At 44.5% G+C, this 25770-nt stretch overlaps 1 protein-coding gene across 3 annotated transcripts in view; it reads left to right on the forward strand.

The window, feature by feature from the left end:
* The window catches only part of cerkl (ceramide kinase-like), a 225457-nt gene that overhangs the window by 126187 nt on the left and 73500 nt on the right, over nucleotides 1–25770 (forward strand). For all 3 annotated transcript variants that reach the window (XM_039757749.1, XM_039757750.1, XM_039757751.1), the window contains one exon: nucleotides 8964–9027. In XM_039757749.1, the coding sequence (XP_039613683.1) occupies nucleotides 8964–9027 (64 nt within the window). The remainder of the gene's footprint in view (nucleotides 1–8963; nucleotides 9028–25770) is intronic.

The following is a 25770-nucleotide window of genomic DNA, read 5'->3' on the forward strand; positions in this document are numbered from 1 at the left end:
TTTTGTTGTGTCTGTCTGCTTTTCCATCTGCGACCCGAAGCTCAAGCGTCATTGGGTTATGCAGCAGAAACACAAACGGCAGCCGGCTACTGAACAGCTATGAAATGTTGGAGTGGTCAGTCAAAGTCCGGACTCGACCCGATTGAGGGGACCAGAGAGACAAGCAGTCGATGCTCACAAACTGCCAAAGTTTCTGAAATGAAGCAGCAGGCGGCATGAAAGACTGGCATCAAATTAGAGAAAGTGTTTAGTTGCGATTATTACTGCAAGTTAGGGGGCAATTACTTATTCACGGGGGTGGACTTTGCTCCCTGAATAAGCCCCAGGATTTGGGGCTTTGGGGACACAAATACTTTTTCTCTGCATTGTATTCCATTAATTAGGTGTGATACAATAACAGAGTGACACTGGGATTGTCACTAACAGACCAGGAGTCCCTCAGCCCTGCCGTTATGGGATGGATATCAGACAGGCCTCTCTGGGGTTTCCTGACTCCGGAGAAACGAATTGGGATTCAGTAGTGCAGAGACATCTGTGCCCACCAGGGGGAGCTCTAAGAATTTCTCTAGTGGTGAACTGATGGGAGATAAAAAAAGATGATTTGGGGAGTGGAGTGGGGGTGCCCTCTGGTCATTTGCTTTCCATGGGTGAATTCTCTCCCTCTCTTTTGTGCTTTATTTTTATTTTCATAAGCCTTTTTGTTTGTTGTAATTGTAGCCTCTTTTGATCCTGATCTGGGTTCTGGGATAGCTCAAGAGCGCCCCCTGTGTCCCAAAATGTATTCAAAGTAGCTTCAGCAGTCAGAAATAAAGTAAGAGGTGATGACAATGAAATGTCAATGACCGAGATCAATGATATTGATAGGAATTTAATAAAGAGAACAAAACGCAGGTAGTGGGGTAGGGGGTGTGGCTTAAAGTGCAACGGCACACGCGAGACCACCATGAGAAGAGCTGAACTCAACAGGTCTGAGAAAGTGAGTCTGCAAAAGTCAACTCATCGAAGTCATAGCTAACCTGCTAGAGGTGGAAATGAGTTTTAAAAAAGGAGTCGGAGCAGGCGGTGGGTGACACGCAGGGACCATAGACGTTCATCCAAAACCTGAGCAACAAGATCAGGAGAACGCAGACACAGGGAGACGCCAAATCAGAGGCATCACTCGTGTCAGACTTTGAGATCAGTGAGGACGCTCTACCGCAAAATCACTTTCAGTGTGAATGACTTGTTTGGATTTCATGTGCTGAAAATCCAGATAGTGGTGTAAATGACGTGTGACAGACGTGACAAACAGGGACGTTCTTAGGCATACGCAAACTACGCATCCGTGTAGGGCCCTCGGCCCGGCCCCGACTTACAATTTTCTTTTCTTTTGTTGTCAGGCTGTGGGCCTGAGGCCCCTGTCATGCCCCTGGCACTGCAGCCGTCTGTACCAGTTCCTCATATCGTGTGTCTATCTGTCTATCTATCTATCATATAGTGCCTTTCACATCTATCTATCTATCAATCATATAGTGCCTTTGATATCTATCTATCTATCTATCTATCTATCTATCTATCTATCTATCTATCTATCTATCATATAGTGCCTTTCACATCTATCTATCTATGTATCTATTTATCTATCTATCTATCTATCTATCTATCTATCTATCTATCTATCTATCTATCATATAGTGCCTTTCACATCTATCTATCTATCATCTATCTATTATATAGTGCCTTTCATATCTATCTATCTATGTATCTATTATATAGTGCCTTTCACATCTATCTATCTATCTATCTATCTATTACAGTATATAGTGCCTTTCATATCTATCTATTTTTTTAATTCAATTACACTTTTGACTTGTCTTTTCCTCAGTTATTCTCTCTCATTTCCTACCAGATTCTCAACAACAGTCCTAATGTTTGCAATGTGCCATCTGTTGTAATGAAAAATGCAATTCATTTTATTACTACATGCATTATAAAATACATTCCAACAGATGGCGCACCACAACACTGAATATGCCCAACACAGTTAATCTGCAGGACAGACAGAGATTGACTTACATTACGCAGATTTTTTGTTCTTTTTAAATTTTCCTTTATTACTCTATACTGTCAGTTTACCTGCTGCCTCAACAATTCTGTATTTGGCTTAGGATTCTCCAAAGCAATGCTAATGTTTGTGATATGCCATGTGTTGGAATGAAAACGTGAACGCATTTTATGACTTCACATATTACAAAATACATTCCAATAGAGGGTGAGTCTGTTGCCTCAGTTATACTGCATTTGGTGTGGGATTCTCAACAGCAATTCAAACATCTGTGATAAACCATCTGTTGGAAAGAAAATGCCACGCATTGTATTACTTCATACATTATAAGGTACTGCATATTCCAACAGATGGTGCATTACAAGCCTGAACACTGAATATGTCTGGAGGGGAACTGCTAGACTGGCAGAAATTGGTTTATATTCTACAGATGATATATATACAGATATATAGATATTATTAATATTATATCTGTTGTAAAAGGAAGAGACTTGACACACGTAAAAAGGTTTGGGGCAGCCACCCGTATAATATTCCTAGCTGCAAAGGTATTGAATTTTTAAGCAACAATGAAGTTGACTGTAGAGAGTCCAAGACAGAACTGTTGAAGGCTGGAAAAGATGGCAGTTTTAAATGGTCAGACAGGAAGTGATGTCTGTTGACTGGAAGTGATGTTTCTCTGACATCAACCTGGGGGCCGGGACCGGAAGTGATGTTCTTGATTCAGATAGGTTTTCCCGCGGCTGGTCTGTAGAGATAGCAGGAGAAGGTTTAATGCACCCCGCCCTCCCCTGGCCTGGCGCGGAATTACCATTACTTGGTCCACACAATGTCCTCCTATTCGCACGTGTGTGACATGGCTCCCCCCTCAGCCCAGACCCGTCGGGTCGGGCGTACCGGTCCGAGAAGTCCTGGCATCTAGAAAGGGCATCGGCATTGGCTTGCAGAACACCCCGGCGATAAATGACCGAATACTTATACGGCTGTAGATCCAAAAACCACCTCGCGACCCCCGGATTGGACTCCCTGTGCAAGGCCATCCACTGCAAGGGTGCATGGTCCGTCACAAGAGTGAATTCACGTCCCAAGAGGTAGTATCTCAGCTGAGTAATCGCCCATTTAATAGCCAAAGCCTCCCGCTCCACTGCCGCATACCTAGTTTCCCGATCCAACAGTTTCCGGCTCAGGTACATAATGGGGTGTTCAACTCCATCGAGGCTCTGGCTCAGCACGGCTCCAAGAACTGTGTCCGAAGCATCCGTCTGGAGAATGAAAGGTAAAGAGAAATCTGGTGCCTTTAATATAGGAGCTGACGTTAGGGCCAGTTTTCAAGTCACTGAATGCAGTCTCTGATATCTCATCCCATACCACATGATTAGGTCGACCCTTCTTTGTTAGGTTTGTCAAGGGCGTAGCTCTCTCGGAAAACCGGGGTACAAACCGGTGATAGTAACCCGCTAAGCCGAGAAATGCCTGAACTTGCCTCTTGGTTATCGGACGGGGCCAATTCACAATGGCGTCTATTTTAGAACACTGTGGTCTCACCATACCCCGGCCCACTAGATAGCCTAAATATTTGGCCTCGACCAACCCAAAGTAACATTTTTTCGGGTTGATACGAAGCCCAGCCTTTGCTAGTGTCCACAATACAGCTCCAACCTGCAGTGTGTGTTCCTCCCAGGTGTTGGAATAGATGACAACATCATCCAAGTAGGCAGCACTATATGAATTATGAGGACGGAGCACATTATCCACCAGACGTTGGAAGGTCGCAGGTGCCCCATGTAATCCAAATGGGAGGACACGATACTGCCAGTGACCACTAGGGGTGCTGAACGCTGTTTTTTCCTTAGCGGAGTCCGTTAAGGGAACCTGCCAGTACCCCTTGGTCATATCTAAAGTAGTCAAAAATTTGGCATGTCCTAGTCGCTCGAGGAGGTCATCCACTCGCGGCATCGGATAGGCGTCAAATTGGGAGACTTGGTTAAGCCGACGGAAGTCATTGCAAAACCTCCAACTTCCATCAGGCTTACTGACCATAATGATAGGACTGGACCAGGGACTATAACTTTCCTCAGACACACCTAGCTCCAGCATTCATCTGATCTCCAACTCCACTTCAGCCCTTTTTTGCCTCGGGAATTCTGTATGGGCGTTCTCGGACTAAAACCCCAGGTTTCGTCACAATGTCATGCGCAACCAGGGAGGTCCGACCTGGCTTTTCACTGACTACCTCAGGGACAGACAGGATAACTGCTTCGAGCTCCTGACGTTGTTGGCGAGTCAAATTATCTCCGAAATTAAGGTGTAATTGATGAGTGAAGAGAGAGCGGAGCTGTCCGGAGGAGGGTTCAGAATCCCGATCCATTGATATGATAAATCCGCTCACTGGGTCGACAATTCGGTTGTTTCACCAAACAGTCGACCAGCGCCTTCCTCTCCTTAATTTCACAAGGGCCTTGCCAATGGGCCAGTAATTTGGAATGTGAGGTAGGAACTAAAACCATGACCCAGTCTCCCGGGCGGAATTCCCGCAAAGACGTACCACAGTTATAGAATCGGGCCTGAGCTGCTTGCGCCTTTTCCATATGCGTTTTCAATATGGGTCTAATTTTCTCAAATCTATTGCGTAACTGCGCGATATACTCTAATATATTTGTTGACGGGAGGGCCTCTTCCTCCCATCCTTCTTTTAAGACGTCTAATATGCCCCAGGGTTGTCATCCATATAGTAATTCAAAAGGTGAGAACCCCGTGGAGGCTTGTGGGACTTCCCGATATGCAAAAAGGACAAGGGGAAGGAGCTGGTCCCAGTTCCTGCCGTCCTCATTGACTACCTTACGCAACATCTGTTTGAGAGTTTGATTAAACCTCCCCACAAGACCATCGGTTCGAGGATGATATACCGAGGTCTTTAAATGCTTTATTTGGAGTAGCTTGGCAGTCTCCCTGAACGTCTGCGAGGTGAAAGGAGTCCCTTGATCTGTCAGGATTTCTTTAGGGATTCCTACAGCGCAAATACCCCAACTAATTCCCGTGCGATAGCTTTTGAAGTAGCTGAGCACAACGGAACAGCCTCTGGAAATCGAGTAGCATAGTCTACCAGGACCAATATATATTTATGACCTCTGGCTGAGGGTTCTAGGGGTCCCACCAGGTTGACCCCAATACATTCGAAAGGGATATCTATTAAGGGTAAGGGAACTAGAGGAGCACGGCTTCAATTGACATTCCGGACAGGATGTGCAAAAGCGGCGAACCTCCTCGTTAAATCCGGGCCAAAAAAATCGCAGCTTAATTCTCTCAAGTGTTTTTTCGGGGCCCAAATGGGCTCCCAGCAGATGGGTATGTGCTAGTTCACAGATCTCTCGCTGGTAAGTCCGCGGTACTAACAACAGTGACCTCATCTGTCCCTCATGCTCTGCTACCCGATATAACAGATCATTATTAAGCACAAAGTGAGGACCCTGTGCCATGGGTTGTGACGTGCGTTGGCCGTCTATTAGAACGACTGCATTCTTTGCAAATTTAAGGGAATCGCCATTCCATTGTTCCTTTTTAAATGAGGCCGGCGTCTGCCTGAATTGAAACTGCAGACGTGAGAGAGGATCGGATTCGACCTCGTGGGGCGGGGTTTCGTCCCGAGCTGTCTGAGCGCTTGCTGATGACGTTTCAGGCTGCGACGTCCCGGGAGTTTCTTTGTCATCACCAGAGGCCGAAGTCCGCACCTCAGCCAGCTGTATGCACGTTGTGGAGGAAGTTGAGGGCGCTGAATTCACGTCCGTGACTAGACCTAGTAATCGAGGAGAAGTGCCTGTATCACCGCTATTTATGTCGACCCAATCTCTTCCTAGTATCACGGGGAAGGGAGGATTATCCATTACTGCCACCATTAACTTTTTGATTATGCCGTCCTGACATATAAAGTATTTGGCGGATCGATAATACCGGACATCCCCGTGAATACAGGTAATGCAGGTCTTATTCTTACACCATAATATCAAATGGCAAGCAACAATGGAAATGTTACTGCCGGAATCAAATAAAGCGGTTACTTTAATTCCATTAACTAACACTTTTCCCGTGTGTGAACAGGCCAGTGGATTAGCGAGAGCACACCGCACCTCCTTCCACATCACCCCACAGACCCCTTTGTTGCTTCGCAGTGTCTGCCGGCGCCTCCCAGGGTCCACCCGAACATGCCTCATAATTATAGCCGTGGGACTCTGTATTAGGGACGCAAACACGCCCGGGTTCACACGAGTCCCGTTCTGACGCTCCCAAGCCGGTTTCTGCCTTGAGGTGATCTATTGTCTCAGCTAATATGACAATATCTGTATATTCCCAGGCCGGCTTGGCAATTTTTCCGGGAAGGCTCTTAAGGAGTAAGGCGCAGGCCACCTGCTCCGCTATTTGGTGGCTGGAATTTTTATGAGGCTGTAACCAACCAACCACCTAAGCCCATAAAGCTATGGCCTGTTTCTTGGTTGCCTTAGCGGTGTTAATTTTCCAGGCCATTATTGTTTTCACCTGCCAGCCTGGGTTTCTCCCACCTTTATTAAAGGGCTTGCCCTTTGTGGGATAAGTAGGGGCAGTCCCCACACCCGGGAGGCCATAATAAGCACTCTATGCGTTCCCTCACGCACCTGGCTCTAGCTTGTGGGTCCCAGGGCTATTTTTCCCCGGACCTTTAACAGGATGATGGGTTGAAGCACATTCCAGTTTTCCCCAACACGCCCCGACTGACGCCCACTCGGCAACTCGGGAGCGGTACTTACCCATCTGATGATTCATTGGTTTATAAACGTGTGTCAAGCCTAGGTTTAGGTTTGCCTTCTGATCTCTCCAGGAGGCCATCATCCTGCCGACTACGCCACTGTAAAAGGAAGAGACTTGACACACGTAAAAAGGTTTAGGGCAGCCACCCGTATAATATTCCTAGCTGCAAAGGTATTGAATTTTTAAGCAACAATGAAGTTGACTGTAGAGAGTCCAAGACAAAACTGTTGAAGGTTGGAAACGATGGCGGTTTTAAATGGTCAGACAGGAAGTGATGTCTGTTAACTGGAAGTGATGTAGGTTGACCGGAAGTGATGTTTCTCTGACATCAGCCTGGGAGCCGGGACCGGAAGTGACTTTCTTGATTCGGTTTTCCCACGGCTGGTCTGTAGAGATAGCAGGAGAAGATTTAATGCACCCCGGCCTCCCCTGGCCTGGCGTGGAATTACCTTTATTTGGTCCACACAACGTCCCCCTATTCGCACGTGTGTGCCACTGTAGATGTGCATTATATAGATACAGACATCAGTTTAACTCAAAGTCAAATATAAGTGCAATCGTCTTTGTCTAAATGGCTTAGTTAAACCCACCAGAATGATTATTTCTGCAGAACCATGAACAAGGTGAGCAGGGCACCCCCACCTCATATAGGAGTCCGTCTGCACTTCCAACAATCACATGGTGGATACCAGCAAATGGCTGAGGCTGCTAGAAAACACGTCACATGGTATCGACTGTCATCCCAGACAAACCACAAAATGGCAGCAGACTTAAATGTAACGACCAAGTATTTTCACATCAATAAAACTGCTCAGGACAGTGTTTGCCTCGAATGAAATCCTCCAGGTGCCGATGCTCGCCATTATCTCATAGGTGGGCCCAGAGCAAAAGCCGAAGGAACTCAATTAAGACAAGAAGGAGACTGGATGGACCTCAAGACTCGGATGGAACAAAAATAAAAAGTCTGCCCTGCCTGCATCATGAGGGGCTCTGTAGTGGATGGCAAAGTTCAGGGCAGTGCCAAGCATGAAGGTTCAATAGGGCCCTCTATAGGACACATAAAACCAGTTCTGCCCTTGGCATCCATCTTCTTAGTATGGTGGTCTGGTTTTAGGCTTTTGGTGGTTGAGTCCTAACCGGGCAGCAGTGGGTCAGGGTGCCAGTCCAATACAGGGGTAGCCTAATGAAAAAGGCAGGGAGAGAATGGGCAAACTCCACATAAAACAGTGACCAGGCTGTGGTGCCAAGCACGGTGCCACCCACCACTTCCATAAATTCGAAATGGGGGTTGGACAGACAGGCATGAAAGATGAATGCAGATACGCAGCTAATGATGTGCTGCGTTCTTACACGGAAAATCCATCTGCAAGTGTCACGTCCGTCAGCAGAAAGCTTTGATGGGCCATTGCAGCTGGGCTGTCTCTTCTGGCAAAGCCATCCCGCAAAATGCTAAACGTGGTTACGCTGCTCGGTGCCATCTGCAGCATGCCAGCTCATCCCCTCTTTGCTGGCATTTACGACGCCACTCAGGGTGAAAACCGCAGCCGAGACGGGAATGCAGAGTGACAGATTTGTAGCCTCCGGAGGCCATCGGCTCTGCTGAGTCGGAGTGCCACCCTCTCTCCTTTGTGTCTTTGGCGGGGGCTTTGTGTAAAACTGGTGGCCCCGGTGCCCCCCCCCGCCCTGACTGCCTGCCAGCCCGTCAAACAAGTGAAGCCCACTTTATCTTTTGAGTTCCTTCAGTTCAGAATCGCTGCTAAACACTTTGGCTTTCGCAGGGCACAGTGGTGGCAGCAGCACGTCGAGAACGCCAAAACACTAATTTAAAATTATAAACTGACTAATTGTGGGTTACAACCAAATCATTAACATAATTGAGTGCGCGGCTGACCTTGTTTTGCATCTACGAGGAAAAGCACTTAAGTGACAAAGCGCTCTGCCGCTAGCAGCGCCTGCTCCTCCTTGTCGCCTCCCTGATTAAAAATGCAGACATTCAAGTTGAAATTCTGTTTTATGGCCTGTGCCATATGGTCCTTTGAACAACATGCCAGGCACGAGCGCAAAGGTGTTAAAGATGGTTGTCGGCAGTTTTGCTTCCCCCCAGTGCCACTCATTGCTTCTCTTAATGTTTCTTTTGCAGTTACACAATATAAGGGACACGCACTGTCGATCCTCAAAGAGTGCCAGCTGCAGGAATTTGATGGGTACGTAAACGTCGGCCCCCGGATGAGCCTCTCCACGCTCCTCTGGGGCATCAGTCTGTGTGTGTGTGTGTGGGCAGACATGTCTCAGGCTAGCCACGTCTGCCCATTTTTATCTGTCTGTCTGTCTCTCTCTCTGCCTCTTCATGTGTATCTGACTCCATGTCTGTTTCTGTCCTTTTATCAGTCTGTTTGTCTGCTGCAAGTCTGTCTCACAGTCTGTGTGGGTCTGTCTGTCTGTCTATGTGTTTGTCTGTCTGTCATTCTCTGTTTTTTCAGTGTCTTTCCGCATGTGTGTCTGACACTATGCCTCTCTGTCTCTGCCCGTGTCTACTGCTGTGCCATTCTGTTTGTTTCTCTGCTTACCTGTCTCTTTGTCTGTCTGTCACTATGTGTGTCTGGCAGTCTATCCATCTTATCTCTCTCTCTCTGTCTCTGTTTCCTTGCCAGTCTGTTTATCAGACTTCATGTTTGTCTGTCTGTCCATCTCAGGTTAAGTGTATGTCTGTCTCTGAATGGGTGTCCTTTTCTCTGCTGTTGATGCTGTTTGCCTGTCTGCATCTGCCCTTGTATCTCTCCATCTGTCTGTCTGTCTCTCTGCCTGCCTGCCTGTCTGTCTGTCTGTCTGCCTGCCTGCCTGTCTGTCTGCCTGGCTGTCTGTCTGTCTCTCTGCCTGCCTGCCTGCCTGTCTGTCTGTCTGCCTGCCTGTCTGTCTGTCTCTCTGTCTGCCTGTCTGTCTGTCTCTCTGCCTGCCTGACTGCCTGTCTGTCTGTCTGTCTTTCTGTCTCTCTGTTTCTCTGTCTGCCTGCCTGTCTGCCTGCTTGTCTATCTGTCTCTCTGCCTGCCTGCCTGTCTGTCTGCCTGTCTGTCTGTCTGCCTGCCTGCCTGTCTCTCTGTCTGTCTGTCTCTCTGCCTGCCTGCCTGCCTGTCTGTCTGTCTGTCTGTCTGTCTGTCTGTCTGTCTGTCTGTCTTTCTGTCTGCCTGCCTGCCTGTCTGTCTGTCTGTCTGCCTGTCTCTCTGTCTGTCTGTCTGCCTGCCTGCCTGTCTGTCTGTATGTCTCTCTGTCTGTCTGTCTGCCTGCCTGCCTGTCTGTCTGTATGTCTCTCTGTCTGTCTGTCTGCCTGCCTGCCTGTCTGTCTGTCTGTCTCTCTGTCTGTCTGTCTGCCTGCCTGCCTGTCTGTCTGTCTGTCTGCCTGCCTGCCTGTCTGTCTGTCTGTCTGTCTGTCCGTCTCTCTGTCTGTCTGTCTCTCTGCCTGCCTGTCTGTCTGTCTGCCTGCCTGTCTGTCTGTCTGTCTCTCTGTCTGCCTGTCTGTCTGTCTCTCTGCCTGCCTGACTGCCTGTCTGTCTGCCTGTCTGCCTGTCTGTCTCTCTGTCTGCCTGTCTCTCTGTCTGTCTGTCTCTCTGCCTGCCTGCCTGCCTGTCTTTCTTTTCTGCCTGCCTGCCTGCCTGTCTGTCTTTTCTGTCTGTTTGTCTGTCTGTCTGTCTCGCTCTGTCTGTCAGCCTCTTTGTCAATCTGTTTGCCTACCTGTCTGTTCAGTTTGTTCTGTTTTATTAATTTAGTAATTTATCACACACATAATGAAGGTCAAATGAGTAAAGGGAAACACTGGCCCCCACATATGCAGCCCTTGGGACCTCGGAGAGCAGGCTGTGCCACTGACTGGGGGTCTCTTTTACTTTCATTCCTTTACTTCAGATTTGGTCTTCATTCAGTTCCCAGAAGGCCCAGTCCCTTAGTTATTGGTCAGATATTCTTAATTGACAAGCAAACAGAGAGGTTTCATGCTGGAGACAGAGCTCCTTAGAGAGCGTCCAGCAGCTACGCAGACTGTGGGTCTTCTCAAAGTGTCAGAAAGGCAACAAACTGAACAACTGAGACCCTCATTGGGAAAAGAAAAACGGTCAGCATTGTCACCCAAAGTGAACACACACACCTGGCTTACTGTCCACTAGCAAATATTAACTGGGATAAGCTTGCAAATGGCGGAGCACAAGAGCAGCAGTTTTTAGAAGTAATCACTGACTGTTTTTTAACACAGCATGTTAAAGTGCGCTGAAGCCTGACTGGATTTAGCATTTTGTAATAATCAGGAGAGAATTGGGGGTGTAAAGGTGATTGGACCACTGGGGTCACGTGACCATAATACAGGGTGGTCCAGATCTAATTATACAATTTTCATTATGCTATAACTTATTAAGTTTATTACTCCGAGCCTGTATCCAACTGAATGGAGGACAAGTGGGACAGTACATGGAAAATTAGTGAATTAATTCAATGAAAGTCCATTTTCATTTATTACAAGATATTTCAAACAATTCATTTGTCTTGTATTGTTTTCCTGCATTCCCGTTATAATAAAAAGGTGACCGGGCAGAACCAAGCAAATATAGGACTGTAAGCTTAATGTGCATCACAGGAAAATTAATGGAATGAATTATTATGGAGACGATTGAGTAACAAATGGCAAGGACAGGAGTTTTATGAGAACATACCTAAATTTGAAATTGATAGGAAATTATAAAAAAAAAAACAAACTCTGTAGTTGGTTAATAAACAATTGAAAAAGAAGCTGCAAAGGAGAAAAACAGAAAAACAAGACGTACAAGACGAATAACGGCAATGTGAATCATAGGGAGTATGAGAACATGAGGGCAACCATTAGGGGGGATATCAGGAAGGTAAATTTCACACAAACATTAGGATGTCTTTCTTCACGTCGAGAACCACAGACACGTGGAATTGGAGAGCAAGTAGTGTAGGACCTTAGGGACAATGACTCGACTCGACTTGATGTGATTTTGGAAGAATTAAGTGGACAGGACTGGTGAGCTTTGTTGGGCTGAATGGCCTGATCTCACCAACACTACTCTAAAGTTCTACAGTTGAGCTTGAAAGTTTGTGAACCCTTTAGAATTTTCTATATTTCTGCATAAATACGACCTAAAACATCATCAGATTTTCACTCAAGTCCTAAAAGTAGATAAAGAGAAACCAGTTAAACAAATGAGACAAAAATATTATACTTGGTTATTTATTTATTAAGGTAAATGATCGAATATTACATATTTGTGAGTGGCAAAAGTATGTGAACCTTTGCTTTCAGTATCTGCTGTGACCCCCCTTACTAAACGTTTCCGGTAACTTCTGATCATTCCTGCACACCGGCTTGGAGGAATTTCAGCCCATTCCTGAGTACAGAACAGCTTCAACTCTGGGATGTTGGTGGGTTTCCTCACATGAACTGCTCGCTTCAGGTCCTTCCACAACATTTCGATTGGATTACGGTCAGGACTTTGACTTGGCCATTCCAGAACATTCACTTTATTCTTCTGTAACCATTCTTTGGTAGAACGACTTGTGTGCTTAGGGTTGTTGTTTTGCTGCATGACCCACCTTCTCTTGAGATTCAGTTCATGGACAGATGTCCTGACATTTTCCTTTAGAATTCTCTGATATAATTCAGAATTCATTGTTCCGTCAATGAAGGCAAGCCGTCCTGGCCCTGATGCAGCAAAATATGCCAAACCATGATACTCCCACCACCATGTTTGACAGATGGGATGAGGTTCTGACCCTGGAATGCAGTGTTTTCCTTTCTCCAAACATAACGCTTTTCATTTCAACCAAAAAGTTCTACTTTGGTCTCATCCGTCCACAGAACATTCTTCCAATAGCCTTCTGGTTTGTCTACGTGATCTTTAGCAAACTGCAGATGAGCAGCAATGTGGCTTTCTCCTTGCCACCCTGCCATGCACACCATTGTTGTTCAGTGTTCTCCTGATGGTGGACTCATGGACATGAACATTAGCCAATGTGAGAGAGGCCTTCAGTTGCTCAGAAGTTACCCTGGGGTCCTTTGTGACCTCGCCGACTATTACACGTGTGCCTTGCTCTTGGAGTGATCTTTGTTGCTCGACCACCCCTGAGGAGGGTAACAGTGGTCTTGAATTTCCTCCATTTGTACACAATCTGTCTGACTGTGGATTGGTGAAGTCCAAACTCTTTACAGATGGTTTGGTAACCTTTTCCAGCCTGATGAGCATCAAAAAGTCTTTTTGTGAGGTCCTCAGAAATCTCCTTTGTTGGTGCCTTGATACACTTCTACAAACATGTGTTGTGAAGAGCAGACTTTGATAGATCCTGTTCTTTAAATAACACAGGGTGCCCACTCACACCTGATTGGCATCCCATTGATTGAAAACACCGGACACCTCACCTTTAAACTAACTGATCATCCTCAAGGTTCACATACTTTTGCCACTCACAAATATGTAATATTCGATCATTTTCCTTAATAAATAAATGACCAAGTCTAATATTTTTGTCTCATTTGTTTAACTGGTTTCTCTTTATCTACTTTTAGGACTTGAGTGAAAATCCGATGATGTTTTAGGTCGTATTTACTGTATGCAGAAATCTAGAAAATTCTAAAGGGTTCACAAACTTTAAAGCACAACTGTAATATAGTAAATTGACATATATGTGATAGACAGACATAAACGACACTATGAAGAAAATACATAGATATGTGAGAAGCACAAGATAAATATATATGAAAGGCACTATATGGAATATAGCGATATAAAGACACTATATAATATATAGATATAAATGAAAGACACTGTATAATAAATAGATAAATATATGTGAAAGGTAGTACATGGTACATACAGTAGATATATGAAAGTATAAAAGGCACTATGCAGTAGAAAAATTTGAAAAGTATAATGTAGAATATAGATAAATAGAAATAGAGTGAAAATCAATAGATAGATAGATAGATAGATAGATAGGGTCAGACTGTAAAACAGAAAGTAAAAGGCATGCGTCAGAATCGAGAATCCTAAACTAACCATCAAAATACCCAAAAGAAACCAAACCTAACAAACGCACTGAGCACAAGTTCAGAATTCTTTGGGATTTACCTTAAAATTAGGAATAAGCAGAGTGCTGCACTGCCATCTTGGATGTGCTTATGGTGAGCATGTCATGTGACCAAAAACAGCTAATCATGCCACAGCTAAGATGGCTGCTGCGATGAATATGATCTCCAGTGGAAAAGAAAAAAATAAACATTGGATTACAACACTTAGTTTCCTGACAGGCATCTTTTAGGGTCTTCATTGATGTGTGAACATCAACACCAGTGATGAAGATGTCCGCTGAGGGCTGTCAATGCATAAAGGACACCAAACCAGTGCCCTGAAGTGTTTATGATGATGACCAAGCTCATCTGTGTGTTATATAGCACCTTTCATATCTCTTCATTTATCTTTTTACAGCCCATTGGTCTTTTCCGTATTGCTGTTCACACTTTTTTAATAATTTCCCTTTGACATGTAAGGTTCCCCACCATATTTTCCAGAGTTGTTAAACCTTTTTAAGGCAGCAAGGACAATAACTCAAATTATCTAGCGTGCCTCTTCTGATCACTTCAGTGGCTTCTGATTACGTTTAGAGCCCATTTTTTTGCTTTGCACCCCACCACCCTAACCTATCATCTATAGCGGAGGAGCAAAAGCTTTCGATTTGTTAAAAATTTTTAAAATCTCCGGTTTTCGACGGATCTCAAAATTTTAGGGTCCTGTAATTCCGAAAACATTGATATCTCGATGATGGGTGCATGTGTGTGTCTGTCTGTGGGTCACAGTTGGATGGAATAATACCAAACTGGAAACTGAATCCTCTTATGAGATGACGATGTGCAGGTTAGTTTTTGAACCAAATCGTGTAAGAGAAAGAGGAGGAGCCCTCAAATACCATCATTCTGCAATTAATTATGAATTCTTTCATCAGTTGCTATCCTAATGGCCTCTTTTATGATCAGAAAGATCAGCATCAGAGCGGAGCGGTCCATAATTCCTGAGATGTTATCGAATAGTTTGGGTAACTTGATTTCTAGGGCGCAAATCCCACTGACACTCATTTCTGAATTTTTAAAAGTGCCCCTTTATGTTCCAAATCAATTCACTATTCAGTGAGGACGACAGAAAGAATTCAAAAGTCATCTGTAGGAGCTGGATTGTTAAACCGCTACAGTGGCTTCAGGTCCGGTTTAGGGCCATTTTATTAAAATGTTCATTTTGGCTCATAATGTGTGCCGTTTACATTCCATAACTTATAAGCCAAAAGTTACAAGGCACTGCGGATCGTACCGAGAATGAACACGTCCGAATGTGTTGACCTCTGCTTCTTAAATCGCTACTCTGCATGTTGGTTAGGTTTAGGGACCATTTTAACTTTTTCCATTAGACGTTTAAAGCAGGGATCGCCAACTCCTGTCCTGGTGGACCACCGTGGCTGCAGGTTTTCATTCTAACCCTTTTCTTAATTAGTGCCCTGTTTTTGCTGCTAATTAACGTCTTTTGAATTCATTTTAATTGACTTGCTCTTGAAGACTCAGACCCCTTAATTATTTCCTTTCCTTAATTAGCAGCCAAACAATAACGAGATACAAAATGAGCCAAAACAACTAGTGTCCATTACACAGTATCTGAAAATAAAGAAAGGTGAAGGTCTCAGGAATGTCGATTTGCTCAGGTCCCCAAAACATTTTAACAGAGCTCTTAGAAAAGAGAAAATCGACAGTTTCGTAAATGTCTGCTAATGCACCACGAGAGCAGCAACAAGCCACGGAATTAAAGAACGAACAACAAGAATCGGCGCCTCATGTTGGAGTTTGAGGCGCTGACTTAGCTGGTCTTCGATTGGCTCCCTCACTTCACATTTCATTTCTCTTTGGGTGCCATTTAAGAAAACAAACGAAGGAATTCAGAGGAACGATGAAAAAAACAAGGGAAACAAATCTTTAAAGAGAAGTCAATTAAAATAAATTCACAAGAAGTTAATTTGCAGCACAAACAGGGCAAGTCAAGTCAAGTTGGGCAGCATGCACTGTGTGACGCTCGGCCCGGACACAGACAGGCGGACAACGACGGTTCACCCAACACACGTTTATTATACATATTTACTATTTACAAAGGGGCACACAACCCCAAAGAGGCCGCCTCCACTCCTCTCCTCCCGAGCTTCTCCGCTCCCGACTCAAGCCACTGAATGGAGGGAGGCGGCCCCTTTTATAATCACCCGGATGTGTTCCAGGTGCCTCCTGATAATCTTCCGCCGGCACTCCCCAGTGTGCCGGAAGTACCGGCTGCGCACCTGGATGCACTCCGGGTGTACCTGGTCGTTTTATCCCCAGCACTTCCTGGTGTGGTGGAAATGCTGAGGACCAGGGCTCTCCAGGCATTGGGGCGCCCCCTGGCGGTGACCACAGGCCATTATAGGGTTGAGCTTCCAAGCTCAGTTCCCGTGGTCTTCAAAGCCACCAGGACGGTCGACCCCTCGTGGTCTGGAGGAGGCGTAATCCCTCCTCCGGTTCTTCCAGGCATCCTGGCTGGGTGCCACCCCCAGTCGCTTGCCACAACTGGTACAGTGCATTGCTGCACCCACTACACGACGAAACAACTCAGGATCCTGGTTTGCAACCCCCCTGGTAGACATGTGGTCCAGTCCCACCCTCCAGAAATGACCCTCTATCTGCTGCAGCCAGGTGTTGCGTGGGTGACCCCTTGGCCTGGTCCAACCACTCGGGTCTCCAGCAATGAGGATCTTTATGAGCCGGATCACCCTCGGGGAAACTCGTCACATGGCTGTAGTGCCATAACTGATGCTCCCTCACAATGCAGGTCATGTGCCTCATTCGGGACTCCATGAGCAACACAAAGTCAAACCAACGGTACCCAAGGATTTTCTGGAGAGACACATGAAGGAGTCCAGTCTTCATCTCAGGTCACTGGATAGCGTCCATGTCTCAGAAACAGGGAGCACCAAGACTCTAAAGACTTGGACCTTCATCCTTTATCAGAGATATCGGGAGAGCCACACACCCCTTTCCAGTGACCTCATAACCCCCCATGCTCTCCCAATCCATATACTGACTTATATATAGTAAGAGTCACCAGAGTCACAAGAATGTCACTGCCAAGGTAAGTAAACCTCTCGATGACGAGACAGACACACTGCTGATGGCCGTGCCCAAGAGGTCATTAAAGGCTTAGATGTTGGTTTTTATCAGGACCCTCACAAGCCCAGACACTCAGACCCCTCACTCAGTCTCTTGAGACCCCCGATCAGAGCCTCCAATGACTCCACGAAGATCACAGCATCGTCAGCAAAGTCAAGATCCATGAATCTCTCTTCAAAAACAGATGCCCCCAGCTGCTGGACCACACGACTCTGCCCACCACCCAGTCCATACAAGCATTGACCAGAGTAGGAGCAGAACACACCCATGACGGACCCCTGAATCAATTGAGAAGTCCTGCCTCCACTCTGCAGAGCGTTCACAGTACCAGGGTACAGGCTGGCCATGATATCCAGCAACTTTGAGGGGATACCGCGAACCCTCAGGACGCCCCAGAGGGCAGCTCGATCAACCGAGTCAAACGCTTTATGAAAATCGACAAAGGCTGCAAACAAACTCTGCCGATATTTGTGTTTGTGCTCGATGTGGACCCTCAGTGCCAGGATGCAGTCGAGGGTGGACTTCTTTGGCCTAAAACCAGACACATTAAAAAAAAGGGTTAGAATGAAAACCTGCAGCCACGGTGGTCCTCCAGGACCCCTGGTGTAAAGCGCTCCCGCTATGTTCCAGAACGTTTGTAACTCCTCATACACCCGAAAGCTTCCATTAGCGAAACTCTATAGAAACAGTCGGCTATCCGGCATTTACAGTCATGTCCGCCAACGACAGGGGCCTACAGTCGGCAGGTCAACTATTTTAGGCACAAGCCATTGTCACCATTGGGCCCACGGTGAGTCGAGATCCGTGATTGTAGGTGAAGTTCTTGAGTTCTTGACCCCCGAAGTGAATGTCACGAAGAGCTGGGGCGGTGGGATGGACTGAGCGAGTTAGAATCTCGCAGTCCTTGTCAAAAGAGACAAATAGACCCTTGAAATGGGGCCTTAGAAGTAACAGAGGGTGCAAAGGACTCGCTCTGAAATGCTAATGACCGGGGTCCTCCCGACTGGCCTGCCTCTATGAAACTGAGATGATGAGTGACTCTTCCTCTATGAAAAAGGATTAAAATATTGAACTGTTAGACGCAGCAGTGTGTATTTTCACAGGAAAAAAAAAGAAAAAAAAAAGCCTCTCTTGTGCGGCCCCAGCAGGTGGGACTTTAATTACCTATTTTGGAAGCAGTGATAAAGTACCTTGATCCGAAGGACTGCTGGTTGCAGGGTTTTATGCCACGGCATGGCTCCCAAGTGTCTACATTAGAGTCAGAATTAGCTCTTCTTAAATATTTCCTGCCCTTGTTTATGGAGGGTTGCTGAGAGACGATGGAGTGAGGCTCACATTAAAAATGCAACCTGCCCTCTTCTGCCGCCGGAACCGGGGGGTAAAGCTGGCTGCTGGCACGCCATTCGCACAACCTTTGATTAAAAAGGAGGCACCGCAGTCATTAGTGAGAAGAGGCGCACAAAAAAAAAAAAAAGTCGTGCTTCAGAAGGGTCCAGCGGAACGTTCTGGACTGGCCGGAATTTAAAGGAATTTCACACAATGGAAACGCTTAGGGCGTTCGTAGTATTTGTACAATCCCCACTCTTAAATTCCGCCTAAGACATTGTTAGACAGTGCCCGCCACCATTCGTTTTTTTCATTTTGTTATTACAGACGTAATGAGTGAAGTAAAGTCAATTCTAAAGATGCAACCCCAAGTGACACAACATTACCTTTGTTTAGCTGCCAAATCCCATATGCTCATCCCTTGTCAGGCTCCCAAAGCTCCTTAACCCACAATGCCTTTTTTTATACAGTCTGCAGGAAAGATAATCCGCAGAACGGGCCGAGTGAGCCGAATGGCAGCTAAAATCGGCACGCGGGAAAGCAGAAGAGGTTAGTACTGCAAATGAGCAGGAAACACAAACAGCGCCCTCTGCAGCGTCAAAGTCAAAGCAGCACCCTATGTGGGTAAGGGAGGCCAGAATGGCATGCAGACTGCCTCCTGCTGGCTATGCCGTTAGGTGGTAATCGGGCATCAGGTCATCGGTTTAATCTCCCTTAATGGCTCACATTACTGCAGAAGGAGCTGCAGAGAGCTTGAAAGGAGCTATAAAAAGTCACAGGGCTGAGACCCCACAGAGTGACCGTCAGCAAGGGAATTAATCAGTCTGTTTGGGGGTCTGTCTGTCAGTTATATAGTGCCTTTCACATATGTCTGCTATACTCTTTACTGATACTCTTTAGTCCAGTGGACCAACATGGTGATTTAAAATGAGTTCATCAAGAACATGCAGACAGAATTAGAATCTTGTGAAGGGAAATTTCACACAAACATTGGGAAGTTTTTTTTACACAGAGAACGATAGACAACTGGAATAAGAGACCACGTAGTGTGGTAGACAGGAGGACTTTAGAGACCCTCAGTACTCGACTTGATGTTATTTTGGGGGAGTTAAGTGGACAGGACTGGCGAGCTTTGTGGGGTTGAATGGCCTGTTCTCATCTATCTATCTATCTATCTATCTATCTATCTATCTATCTATCTATCTATCTATCTATCTATCTATCTATCTATCTATCTATCTATCTATCTATCTATCTATCTATCATATAGTGCCTTTCATATCTATCTATCTATCTATCTATCTATCTATCTATCTATCTATCTATCTATCTATCATATAGTGCCTTTCATATCTATCTATCTATCTATCTATCTATCTATCTATCTATCTATCTATCATATAGTGCCTTTCATATCTATCTATCTATCTATCTATCTATCTATCTATCTATCATATAGTGCCTTTCATATCTATCTATCTATCTATCTATCTATCTATCTATCTATCTATCTATCTATCATATAGTGCCTATCATATCTATCTATCTATCTATCTATCTATCTATCTATCTATCTATCTATCTATCTATCTATCTATCATATAGTGCCTTTCATATCTATCTATCTATCTATCTATCTATCTATCTATCTATCTATCTATCTATCTATCTATCATATAGTGCCTTTCATATCTATCTATCTATCTATCTATCTATCTATCTATCTATCTATCTATCTATCTATCTATCTATCATATAGTGCCTTTCATATCTATCTATCTATCTATCTATCTATCTATCTATCATATCTATCTATCTATCTATCTATCTATCTATCTATCTATCTATCTATCTATTATATAGTGCCTTTCATATCTATCTATATTCATGACCCCAGTGGTCCAATCACTTCTACACCCTCAATTCTATCCTGATTATTACAAAACACTAAATCCAGACAGGTGTCACCCCATGTTAGCTCTTTAACATGCTGTGTCACTGACTACTTCTAATAAACTCCTGCTCTTGTGCTCCGCCATTTGCAAGGTTATCCCAGTTCATTTTTGGGTAGTTGAAGTCCACCATGACTATAATATCCCCCTGTAAACTTGATTTTTTAATATTACTAAAAAGATGTGTGTTGAAATCACTGTCTGCATTGGGTGGCCTATAACACACTTCCAAAACAAGGCCTCTTTCCCCAATGTTGTCCAGACGAATCCAGACATCCTCACTAAGGTGGGCTCATCATTCAACTGAAGAGCATTCAACTTCCATTTCGCCAAAAATGACGACCCCACCTCCTTTTCTGTTCTCTTCAGCCTATTCACCCCCAAAAGGGTCCCTGATCCAATCCACCTAACTTCTTTTATTCAAAAAACTTTTATATTAAGTCCTTAAAGTCTTACTGTCCACCACACTACTTGGTCGCTTATTCCAGGTGTCTATCGTTCTTTGTGTAAAGAAAATCTTCCAAATCTAGTCCTTAGGAATTTCCCCAGCGTGCAGTGACCTTATAAATACAGACATCAAGGGTTTATATCTGCACTCGTTGACCTCCTTAAGCACATTAATGATTAGAACATTAGAACACTCGAGACGAGATCAGGCCATTCAGCCCAACAAAGCTCGCCAGTCCTGTCCACTTATTTCTTCCAAAAAAACATTGAGGTGAGTTTTGAAAGTCCCTAATGTCTTACTGTCTACCGCACTACTTGGTCTCTTATTAGAAGTGTCTATCGTTCTTTGTGTAAAGAAAAAACTTCCTAATGTTTTTGCGAAATTTCCCCTTCACAAGTTTCCAACTGTGTCCCCGTGTTCTTGATGAACTCATTTTAAAATAACAGTCTTGATCCACTGCACTAATTCCCTTCATCATTTTAAACACTTCAGTCAGGTCTCCTCTTAATCTTCTTTTGCTTAAACTGTAAAGGCTCAACTCTTGTAATCTTTCCGCATAACTCATCCCCTGTAGCCCTGAATCAGCCTAATCGCTCTTCTCTGGACTTTTTCCTCATATTGGATGATTCGTGAACAAATCATTCTCATTGAACGACTCTTCTCAATAAATCCTATGAACCGAATCGTGAACACAGAATCATTCAGCCAGATCTCGTTCATCTGATTTGTGAATGAACCTGCGAATTGGTCTGACAATTTGATTCACCAACGAGTGACTACGATTTAACAATGCGAACAAGTCGCTACCTCAGAATCAGTCAATAATTCTCGTTCATTTGATTCACGAATGAGTCATAACTGGTGAACTACTCTAATGACTTTTGTTAATTTATTCTCAAATCAATCATTACGAATTGCACAGAATTTTCATTCATCCATTATCCAACCTGCTACATCTTAGCTACAGGGTCCTGGGGGTCTGCTGGAGCCAATCCCAGCCAACACAGGGCGCAAGGCAGGAAACAAACCCCGGGCAGGGCGCCAGCCCACCGCAGGGCACACACACTAAGGACAATTTAGAATCGTCAATTCACCTGACCTGCATGTCTTTGGACTGTGGGAGGAAACCAACGCAGACACGGAGAGAACATGCAGAGTCCACGCAGGGAGGACCTGGGAAGCGAACCCGGGTCTCCTAACTGTGAGGCAGCAGCGCTACCCACTGCACCACCGTGCCTTCATTCAATAATTCTTTTCAGAATTCTGTAACAAAACATCTTATTTTAAGTATGCATATTAAATGTGTTGTCTTTCTTTGTGTTTGGAATCAGCACAATGACATATGAATCCTCAAAAAAATTAATGAAACACTCTGAATCAAGGCGCTATATAACCTGACATTCCCTTCTTAATGGCTTCTGAACACTGTTGGGAAGTCGATAGCTTAGAGTCCACTGTGACTCCTAGGTCCTTCTTGATGAACTCATTTTAATGTCACCATCTCGATCCACTGGACTAATTCAATTCATCATTTTAAACACTTCACTCAGGTCTCCTCTTCATCTCCTTAAGGCTCAGCTCTGTTAATCTTTCCTCATCACTCATCCCCTGTAGCCCTGGACTCAGCCTAGTCGCTCTTCTTTGGGCCTTTTCTTGTGCTGTTGTGTCCTTTTTGTAGCCTGGAGACCCAAACTGAACCCAGGACTCCAGATGAGGCCTCACCAGTGTTTTATAAAGCTGAGCAGAACCTCCTGTGACTTGTACTCCACACATCAAGGCGCTATATAAACTGACACTCTATTAACCTTCTTAATGGCTTCTCAACACTGTCTGGAAATCGATAGCTTAGAGTCCACTATGACTCCTAAATCCTTCTCATGAGGTGGACTCTCGACTTTCTGACCACCCATTGTGTATTCAAACCTCACATTTTTACTTCCTATGTGTAATACATACATGATAAATGTGATCTGGTCCTAGTGATTTGTTAGATTTCAGCATGTTTAATCTCAGCAGCTCTTCTCTCGCCACCGTTTCCAATACGTCCTTAGAAGTCCCTGTTACTACCGGAGGATATCCACTTCCTCACCTGTAACAACTTCAGAAATAAAGTGTGAAGTTTAGAACATTCACTATTTCACACACTGTAAATATCCCTGCTGCACTTCACCTCCTCCTTGACTGTTCTGTTACTACTTAAATACTGAAAGAGACTCTTTAGATCATTTATGATCTTATCTCTATATATACAGTATCTCTATATTATATAAAAAAAAATCCTGCAACCAGACAAGACTTTTTTGAAGAGATTTTTTCAACTATTTTTTTGACTATTGCCAAGAGATTTTTACAAGTCCTGCCCTCCTCTCCACCACTTCCGGTTAACAGCCCACGCCCGCGGTCCTTTCACCTCTCATTTGTGTGAATGTTTTTGTCATCACAGTTCCTGCTCTCTCAGCTCTTATAAATTTTTATATTTTCCTCACTTTAAGTTCACAATTAAAGAAGACGTATTGTTGTCCAAATCTTATTGAAGAATTTCATCCCGAACGGTTATCAACAGAAGAAATCAGTATACGGGCAAACCTAGCACAGAGAAACGATGAAGTCAAACAAATTAACACAAGAATTGTCGATCGGTGACACGTCAAATTGGTTAAATGCGTATCAATAGACTCTGCTGAAACAGTTGGTGGTGATGGTGCGGAAGATGAAAACATGAACTTAAAATATCATGAAGAATATCTACAACCATTAACACCGTCTGGTCTTCCACCGGTCGAATTACTGTTGAAAGAAGGACGTATCGTAATGTTATAACGTAATTTATGTCTGAGTGATGGGCTATGCGATAGGACAAGATTAGTTGTATTCAAAATTGGTCGAACAATTCTGACATGTAAAATTTTAACAGGTGACAAGAAAGGTACTGTAATACATCTTCACTAATGACATTAGACACCAAAGGAGATCTTGATATGCCATTCATATTAAAACGTTTACAGTTTCCCAGTACAATAGCTTTTGCTATGACAATTAACAAATCACAGGGACAAACAATCGAAAAAGTCATTTAATTTAATAGAGAGAAAAATTAAATTTAATCATGGGCAGTTATATGTTGCATTGTCACGATGGAAGTCCAAACACGGAATCAAAATCCAGTGCAGTATTGACGACAAGTTAATTCCAAAAATAGTTTTTACTGAAGTTTTACAGTAAAAGTGTAAGTTTAAAAAGTATTTGCATGTTAATTTCAAAGCCAAACAGAATGAAAACGTATAACGCAAGGAATACCTCGAACGCAACATGAAACATAATTTTCTTTCGCTTATTACGTTTTACTGTTCTTTACTATGGTTAATTACTTGCTGTAATGTAAAATAGTTCTATTATGCATGTGTAGCAATTCCCATGAAAATAACAATCTGTTTAAATTGTACATCCGCTTCCCCATATGTGAGCGGCAGAACCGCAAAGAGGCTAGCGTGTAACGCCCACCCGGGGTTTGGCAAGTAAAGCGAGCAGAGGGCAAAGCCCCCTTGTCTACAATATTTCTGTCAAACCACCTTTTAGCTTCTTCTTGGTGGTCGCCCTCGTGCTCTCACACACTCTATGGTTAGCATTAGCATTTAACCTTTCTTCCTCCTGTGTGACTGCCAGTCTTCCAAACTCCAAACTCAGTGGTCTAATGACCCTAAGGGGCTTGTTATCCCCATTCAGACAGTATTTGTGGCATCAGGGATGGTCTATGGAACTCCTGCTCCTGGCGCTGTGCTTCTAGGATGCCCCCTAGTGGTTCCAGGTGTCCATGCAGTTCTGGACGCCAGCCATCCTGTTCGAGGGCCTGCCCATCATGAGGGGGGATTTGGATGCCACCTATTAATGGTGGATGTCCCCACAGTTCACTGTCTAGAGTAAGTTAACCCGATGAAGACAATCCATTGTATTGGTGGTGCACAATCTGCCAGGGCATCTTATGGCCCAGCCCTCTTGTCTTACAATATGGGAAGCCCCTTGCCGTTACGCCTCCCCACTGGCGTATAAATGAGAGATAAACGCAAATGTGATCGTTTACATGAATCCCATGCATCCTTTTAAAGCTCAGGCCAGTGACATTTTGGTTATCGATGATATTTACTGCCTACTTTGATGAAGTTACCTCTTTGTGCTTCAAGAACGAATCCACACGTCAGGATATTCTGAAGAAAATGTGAATTTTCATTAAGCACTTGGTAAAATGTACTTACTCATCCTTAAATGAATTGGTAACAATAGCCTTCACTCTCATTACACCCGGAATATCGCAAGATTGCAGAAGAGGTGGGAAATTCAGTGGACTGAAAGCAATTACTGCCGTCGCACGTCATTGTTAATTGAATGAAGACCTCTTATTTGTACAGCATTTTTTACTGCCGTCTCAATTCCTGGTGATATATGGGAAATTTGCTTTGCTTTATGGCTTTGGCGCTTGTTAGTGAAATGTATTGCGAGTGACAGGACATTAGCTCGGATAAAACGAGAATGATGTGCAGGCAGACGTTAGCGAAAGGCGCAGTGAAGGTTGTGGGGCTCAGACACGCGTCGGCGTGGGCTCGTTTCTCAGGACTGTTAGCCCATCTCAGGGAAGGCTATCCTTGCTAATGTTGCTTTGGTTTTATGGATTTATGGTCCCTACATTTTTGGACCCTAAATGTTTTAAGGTTTTATGGCCGTCCTTGGTAATCTGGCTTTGGTTTGCTTTGGAAGGCCTTGCTTTGGTTTTATGGAGATGCCAGTCCTGTCTCTGTCACAATTGCAGGGCTCACCTGACATCCAGAAAAAGGGCCTTGATATGAAAAATAGGCCTCAAAGCTTCAGTGAAGCCTATACACAAAATCAGCTTGGCCCTATACCCCATAAACCGTTTCGGCTCGGTTTGATCTCTTTTCTGGAGACACCACAGCCTTCTGTTTCAATTGCGGGGATCACCTAAAACCCAGAAAAAGGGCCT

Source organism: Polypterus senegalus, chromosome 6 (assembly GCF_016835505.1).
Source record: "Polypterus senegalus isolate Bchr_013 chromosome 6, ASM1683550v1, whole genome shotgun sequence".
NCBI lineage: Eukaryota > Metazoa > Chordata > Cladistia > Polypteriformes > Polypteridae > Polypterus > Polypterus senegalus.